General features: G+C 37.2%; 1 protein-coding gene across 1 annotated transcript in view; it reads left to right on the forward strand.

The window, feature by feature from the left end:
* Positions 1-1,942: 1,942 nt before the first annotated feature.
* Positions 1,943-7,458, forward strand: part of LOC104413441 (CWF19-like protein 2) — a gene marked incomplete at its 5' end in the record, with an annotated part of 10,560 nt that continues 5,044 nt past the window's right edge. The window contains 3 exons of the mRNA XM_010024434.1: positions 1,943-2,155; positions 3,917-4,033; positions 6,741-6,896. Coding sequence (XP_010022736.1) covers positions 1,943-2,155; positions 3,917-4,033; positions 6,741-6,896 — 486 coding nt within the window. The remainder of the gene's footprint in view (positions 2,156-3,916; positions 4,034-6,740; positions 6,897-7,458) is intronic.

Raw genomic sequence — 7,458 nt, forward strand, 5'->3', positions numbered from 1 at the left:
CTGCTGTAGCTGAACCCAGGACACAATAAAACAGACAAGAATGGAGTTGAACTATTGAACTGTTGATTTTAGTCTGCAGTGGCTTCCAGTAGGAAATGTATAAGCAGTTATTTGTATTAAAACTACGTAAAGTAATATTAAGGAGGCTGCTCCTCAGTTGTTTGTTAATGAAACTACCGAGGATATTCAAAATAAGCTATTGGTCTGTGTTAGAAAATTGCTGTGTTCAGGAAAAGCAAGAGCTGTTTGTGGGTTTTGGGAGAGGAAGTTACTTATCTGTCCTACAAAATAAAATATTTTTTTTTTTTTTTTTTTTTTAAAAAAAAGATTATCTACACAAATGATGCCTGAGATACGTGGAAGATTTTGTTTTACTTAGAGGCTGTGCTTCAGTTATCCTAGTATGCTTTCCAAATGCCTTCAGCTAACATCAGTCCTTTGCTAGGGCTAACATCAGTCAGTATTCTAAAATATATTAGGATTTGCTGTGAAGGCACCTCTGCCATTTTTTTCACAGTTCTTAGAGCAAAACTATTCATACCTAAATCTGCCAAGACTCTAAAGGACCAATACCTCTAAAATCTGTATAGCCTGCTAGTTCTTCCCCAGCCCCCGTCATTTTGGTAAGGAGATTACTGAAACTATTTAAGGTAAATTACAGTCAAATATATTATAAAAGTATTGCAGCACTGGGATTTCATTTCAAGATAAAAACCTGAAAAAATTCTTTTGAATGCTTTCTGCATTTGCTTTAGCTATATGTGTTGAATGTTCAGGGTATTAGTGACACATAATTTTAAAGTCATATAGAGCAACCAAAGCAGAAAATGAAGAAATTCTTTCTTAAGTCCTTAAAACAGTTGATCTTTACAACCATAACTTGCTAAGTCTTGATTTAGACAAGATGTCATGGGGTTTGTTTCTTATAAAACTAAAAGAAAAGATTGATAAAGCCTAATGTGCGATACATATACATGTTTTCTGTGAGTTAATGAAGCTTAGTGAAATCTGCTGTCATTTGCATGAGTCCCGTGACCCCCATACTTTTCTTGCTTTCTATTCAATATCTGTTGTTGCTATTGCTGTCAGCCTTCTTACCATGTCTTCTGTCATATTGCGTCACCTTGAGTTCCTCCAGTTTCTATCTATAGACTTCATCCCAGTGAAATATTGTCCAGGTGAGACATATGCAGTTTGTGTGGGTTTCCACTATTAAGATCCTGTAAGATACCACTGACCCTCAAGCATGTCTTCATAACAAATTTGGGGTTTTTTATAGTTTAAATGTGGCACATTTAATTAAAATGTAGCAATTAACAGAAAACCTTTGAATCATTCAGCCTTGTGTCTGGTAATGTGCTAGTTGTGTTCATTACCCATATGTTACAACAGGTGCATTCAAGAAAGACTAAATACTGAAGACAAAGAGTGTTTTCTTCACAAAATGGCTTAGCATTGTTGACTTTGTAAGACTAGCTGTTGGCATGTTTTCACAGAATATGAATGAGGTGCAGAGTCAGGGTCTGGTTATTTCACAAGAGATGATTTAATGGATAGTGTTAGTTATAATAGGGGAGGAGGGGGAAGACTGAAATGAAATATATGATAATCTATGATTTAAAAAATGGTGCACCTGTTTAAAGCTGAAGTTATGTCAAGATAATATTGAAATGCCTAGCCCTTATCTTGATATGGAACATAGTAATTACTCTTCTCAGTGCTGTCAGACATCTATATTTTAATACGTATGCTGTCTGAGATTGTGTCTGACTGCTCTCAGGAGAGGTACCTGATGACTGCATGTGCTACAGATGTCGTGGAAGAAAGGAATCCTACTGTTCACGTACTTTATGCTTGTCTCAGTAAAGGATACTGCAAAGAGCTAAGTATTTTTTTCTTGCTTATTTACATATACACGTAATTTTTCTATGTCTCTTTTCAGCTCATGGAAAAAACTGACAGGGAATACTACACACTGGATGACATGTTTGTTTCCAAAGCAGCCAAAAGAGTGCGCAGTGGGGAAGAGGAAGAAATACAAAGAAGAAAAGCAATACATGAGCACCAGCAGCTTGCTGCACGCATGGAAAAGTGCCCATACTGCTATGATAGCAGTGAACTTTCTAAACATCTTATTATTGCAATTGGCACAAAGGTAAGAAAATAGCAATTTAGCACAAATGTAAAAATGAAAAAGAAATAAAGGAAGGCAGTGTTGGTGCTAGAGTGCCTAAGATTAAGAATTAAATGATATGTTTCTTTATCTTATTTTCCTTGCCCTTCCAGTTGATTTCACAAATTCCTCAAGGGTGAGGGAGAAAAAGATATAAATCTGCCATGAATTTTAAAGGTAATCTTTGATATCAGAACTTCACACTTGTGGATTTGTGAAAGACAGGAGCAATAATGAAAGATCTGAGTGCAGAGATTAAACTGTAGGTGGATTTGTGGAAGACTAAATCACACTGCACTGGAGGAAATTTGAACTGGCAAAGAACTGTATCTTAATGATATCAAAGAAAATTAATTGGAGAATTCAATTTTGAAGCCTAAAATCCACTGAAATAGAAGGTTGCTTTGGGGAACCTTCCTGTTTCTGTGAATGCTTTTAAAAGTTGCATAAATATTTGGGTTTATAACATCTTCAGTGGAATGCTTCAATGTAGGGTTTTTTGTCTCTGTTTCTCCAATGTTTTCCTTTATCATTGATGTTTTTCAGTTAACTTTTTATAGGCCAGGAAACTGAATGCATAGATACATATTATAATGCTCTGCATTTTTATTTTTATATAGATAGATGGTATGTATAATGCATATAGATGTATAGCTGTCTCTATATATGTGTATATGTATAATCATTGAATCAACTAGGTTGGAAAAGACCTTTAAAATCATCAAGTCCAACCTTTATCCCAGGACTGCCAATTCTACCACTAATCTGTGTATATATATGTGTTTATATGTCTAATATATATATACAGATACATATGTATATACACACACAGAGTGTCCTTGTTTCGGCTGGGATAGAGTTAATTTTCTTCTTAGTAGCTGGTTCAGTGCTGTGGTTTGGATTTAGGATGAGAATTATGTTGATAATGCACCAATGTGTTCATTGTTGCTAAGCAGTGATCAGGGACACTTCAGCTTCTCACACTGTCCTGCCAGTGAGCAGGCTGGAGGGGCAGAAGAAGCTGGGAGGGAGCACAGCCAGGACAGCTGACCTCAAGTGCCCAAAGGGTTATCCCATATCTCGTGACATCATGCTCAGTATAAAATCGGGGGGGAGAACTGGCCAAAGGCCACTGCTCAGGAGCTGGCTGGGCATCGGTCAGCAGGTGGGGATCGGTTGCGTTGTGTTTCACTTGTTTTGTATGTTCTAATACTATTATTATCATCGTCATTAATTTATATTCCCTTTCTTTTCTGTCCCTTCAAACTGTCTTTATTTCATCCCACAAATTTTACTTTTTTTTAGGTTCTATCCCCTATTCCTCTGTTGTGGGGAGAGTGAGTAAATGGTAGCTGTGTGGCATTCAGCTGCCTGCTAGGTTAAGCCACGACACAGAGCTATATCTGTGTGTATATCTTTCATTAAAAATGCATCGGATGTATGTCTAAATTCAACAATTATTGTAGTGGATTAAACAATATGATTTTGTAACAGCTAGGATACCAGTTGGTCTGCAAGGCTGATATTACTGGCTTGTTGGTATTGCCTCTGGATACTACTAGTTCACTGGAGTTACTGATGGATAATGGGATCTTTTTAAAAACACTGGAATTACTAATACCTTGTTATAATTAGAAGGTAATAACTTCTACTAGTTTGAATTTAGCAAATGATGTGCCTCAGCAATGAGAAGGTTTTTACACTAGAGAAATGGGCACTTCAGTTTCTGTTCACTTTTCATAGGTATACTTGTCTCTACCAAGCAACCAGTCCCTTACTGAAGGTCACTGCCTGATAGCCCCTCTACAGCACCATACTGCAGCCACTCTTTTGGATGAAGACATCTGGGAAGAAATCCAGGTCAGCTCAGAAACTGTCTCATGTGCTAACAGTTTTGTAAAATAATGTTATTTTAAATAGTAATACACCTGTCATAAGCGTCTATTTTCATAATTTCCAGCCTGGCAGCTCTTCTTGAATTCCACTGAGGGGCAGAACGTACTTGCATAATGGATGGTCAAATACTGAAAAGGGAAGATACAGGGTAAACACAGAAGTTCCCATTTATAAACACTATAAAAAGTTGCCTGGAATGCTGCAGAACCTCTGTCGTTGGAGGCCTCTGAAACCAGGTTAGAGGAGTATCTATCAGGGATGATGTAGATAGAGCTATTCCCATGCAGAAAGTGAATAACTGGCTTCACAGTTAAGATTTCCTTGGGAAAAGAAAAGGATTGTCAGGACAGAAAGATCACTTATAATGAAACACAAGCTGGAGGTCTGTTGTTTATGTAGCTTCAGGTTTTTTAAGCTGATCTTGGGTTTGGCTGGATGTCAATTGAGAAAAAACTCTCTCATTCTTCTTCAAATCAGTGAGATCCAATGTCCTAACTTTTTTGAAATGAATTGTTAGAATAAAATGCCAAGAATGTTGGGTCATGCTTTCCAATTCTTTTATGGAGGCAGTTGGAAGTTACTGAGTTCTGTTTTCTTCTGAAAAGGAAAATTGGGAGGAATGTAACAAACTTCTGCCTAGGAGATTGACTGTGATTGTCAATCCTCTTTGCCCCCAATCAGAATTATTCAACGGGAAAACAACTTGCAACCTCTTATATCAAAATACTGGAGACTGTTTCAGACTACAGAAAGATGTTGTCGGTTGCAGTTGCTTAGATTAAAAAACAGGTTAATTCATGAGTTTGAAATGGTTTAAATAACGTTGGTCTTGCCTCAAGCCTGGCAGATGGATTCTCTGACTTTCCAGATTTGTTCCCTACATTGATTCTCATGGCAGATGAAATTTTTATACAGTGTTTCCTAGTAAATTATGCTTCTCCCAAGCAGTAGGGGAAAGGAGTTCTTTTGTATATTATAGAAATGCCTAAGAAAGTTGGATAAGAAGCAAATCAGTTCAACAAGTGGGATCGGGAGGAAGAACAGAGCACAGGAAAAAGTGATAAATATGTTTATTCTATATCTTCTATTTATCCCAACCTCTTTTAATTAAATAAATGATAATCTTTCTATATCTGTATGAGAAGGAAAATAGCATAAGATAAGCAAATGCAGTTCCTGTATTCAATGCTAGTATTTTCCTTGCTAGAAAATGCAGCTAGTTGGTAAAACCAGTATCCATTGACACTGTGAACATGTTCATAGACAGTTGAAACATTTCTTTGCAACAAAATAATTTGGAAGCTGATGGACACAAATTTTATTTTCTTTTCAGCTTATATGTAATTCAGTAGGGGGAGTCTGGAAGGCTTTAGCATACAGAAGGACTATAAGCATACAGTTATTCCATGACTAAACCAACGTTCTGATGCCAGAGCCCTATTTGATATTGCTGTTGAGGGGAAAAAATTATCACACTTCAAATATAAAATGTTGTATTGAGCAGATGTTTTAGCTAACTATTTTTGCTGGGATTTTTTTGAAGATATGTTGGAATAAAGCAAGAAGAGTTCCTTTATGCTGTGTGCCTTCAAGTGCTTGAATTTAACATTTGTGTGGTTTGGACTGATGTGCTCACTTGCCAAAGTAAATATGCATGTAACTTTTTTTAATATGAAAAGATAAATCTTTACATGTTCTGTATTGACTGAACTGTTACATGTATCAATGTGTGCATCTGAGCATAATCCAAACCCTCTTATTTGCTCCTATGAATGGTTTTGTCCTTTCCAGTGCTAATTGTCCTTGATATTTTGGCCCACTTAGAATTTGGAGGAAAAGTGCCATTTATTTCGAAACAAGAAAATGCAGTCTGGGAAATGGTAGCTAACATCTGCAGATATTCTAGGCTTTTCAGTGGCTTTGAATTTCAGTTGATATTGCAAGGTAGCAACTGTCTTTCCCAACCTTTGGTTTAATGTTTCTCTTATCTCACCACAGTTGTTTGCTTTGGTGTATTTCAGAAGTAGAGGTCTGGGGGCCACGTGTGAGGGGGAGAAGACCACAAGCTTATTAATTCAGAATTGCCTGTCACTCTGCACAGTCCTATATTGGTTGTGGTACAGTGGTCTATTCACTGGGCAGTACCTTAGAGCTGTGTGTCATCAGTTGCGTTAGGGGGATGGTGGTAGTGTTTTCTTGTCACAGCACGGACCACCTTATTTGTGAGGAAGAATTCAGGGCACAGGGGCTTTGGAGAGCTTAAATGACCTCTCTGCTATGGAGGCAGCTAGGGTTATTCAGCCTGGAGTAGAGAAGGCTTCAGGGTGATCTTAGAGCAGCCTTCCAGTACCTAAGGGGAGCTTTTACAAAGGCATGTAATGATAGGACAAGGGGGAATGGCTTTAAATTAGGAGAGGATATATTTAGATATTAAAAAATTCTTTACTGTGAGGTTTCCCGGAGAAGTTGTGGCTGCCCTGTCCCTGGCAGTGTTCAAGGCCAGGCTGGATAGGGCTTGGAGCAATCATGGCAGGAAGGTTAGATCTAGATGATCTTTAAGGTCACTCCCAACTCAAACCAGTCTATGAGTCTATAATATTAAATAAAATACTATATCTGAAAGCTTTGAAAAGTTAATTCAAATTATACTTTTCTTTTTTTCTTTAAACAGATGTTCCGAAATGCATTGGTGAAGATGTTTGAAGCTAAAGACTTGGACTGTGTATTCCTAGAAACAAACCTGAGCCTGAAGAAACGGTATCATATGGTGTATGAATGCATTCCTCTTCCAAAAGAAGTAGGAGATATGGCTCCAATCTACTTCAAGGTAAATGAAAACGTTTTTTTCTTAGGTCATTTGAATATATGTATCATAATCCATCTATTTCTGGAAAACTTTTGAATTCAAATACTATTTGTGAAACAATGGATTCTTTGATCCTATTTCTTGATCCATTCTTTGATCATATTCCTTGGTCTTCAAACAAGCTCTGTGAGGTAATTCTGTTTCCCAAGTTTTTCACATAGTCAGTGGAAGAGCTGTATGTCATTGTATGGTTGGCTCGAGTCTGACTGCACTCAAGACAGACTTCCTCAAGACAAATACTTGGGGAAGATGAGAGGATTGTAGTTTCTTGAGGTGCTGTAAGCATTGCAATACTTCTCACTTGAGTCCTGTAGAATAAACTACAACCACCATATGTGTGCCTTGGCAAGCATAAAATGAGAAAATAATGTCAACTGTTTTAAGAAATGCCAATATATAATGTTCCATCCTCATTTTATTTCAGTAAGCCCAAATGTTACATGTATCTTAGGTCTCCAGTGACCGTTAGACACCTTGGTGCATATCTTTTCTAAAGCTTTTCTGGTCTTTTTCCCCTGACTAT

Source organism: Nestor notabilis, unplaced genomic scaffold, assembly GCF_000696875.1.
Source record: "Nestor notabilis isolate BGI_N333 unplaced genomic scaffold, ASM69687v1 scaffold10231, whole genome shotgun sequence".
In the NCBI taxonomy this organism is placed as follows: Eukaryota; Metazoa; Chordata; class Aves; order Psittaciformes; family Psittacidae; genus Nestor; species Nestor notabilis.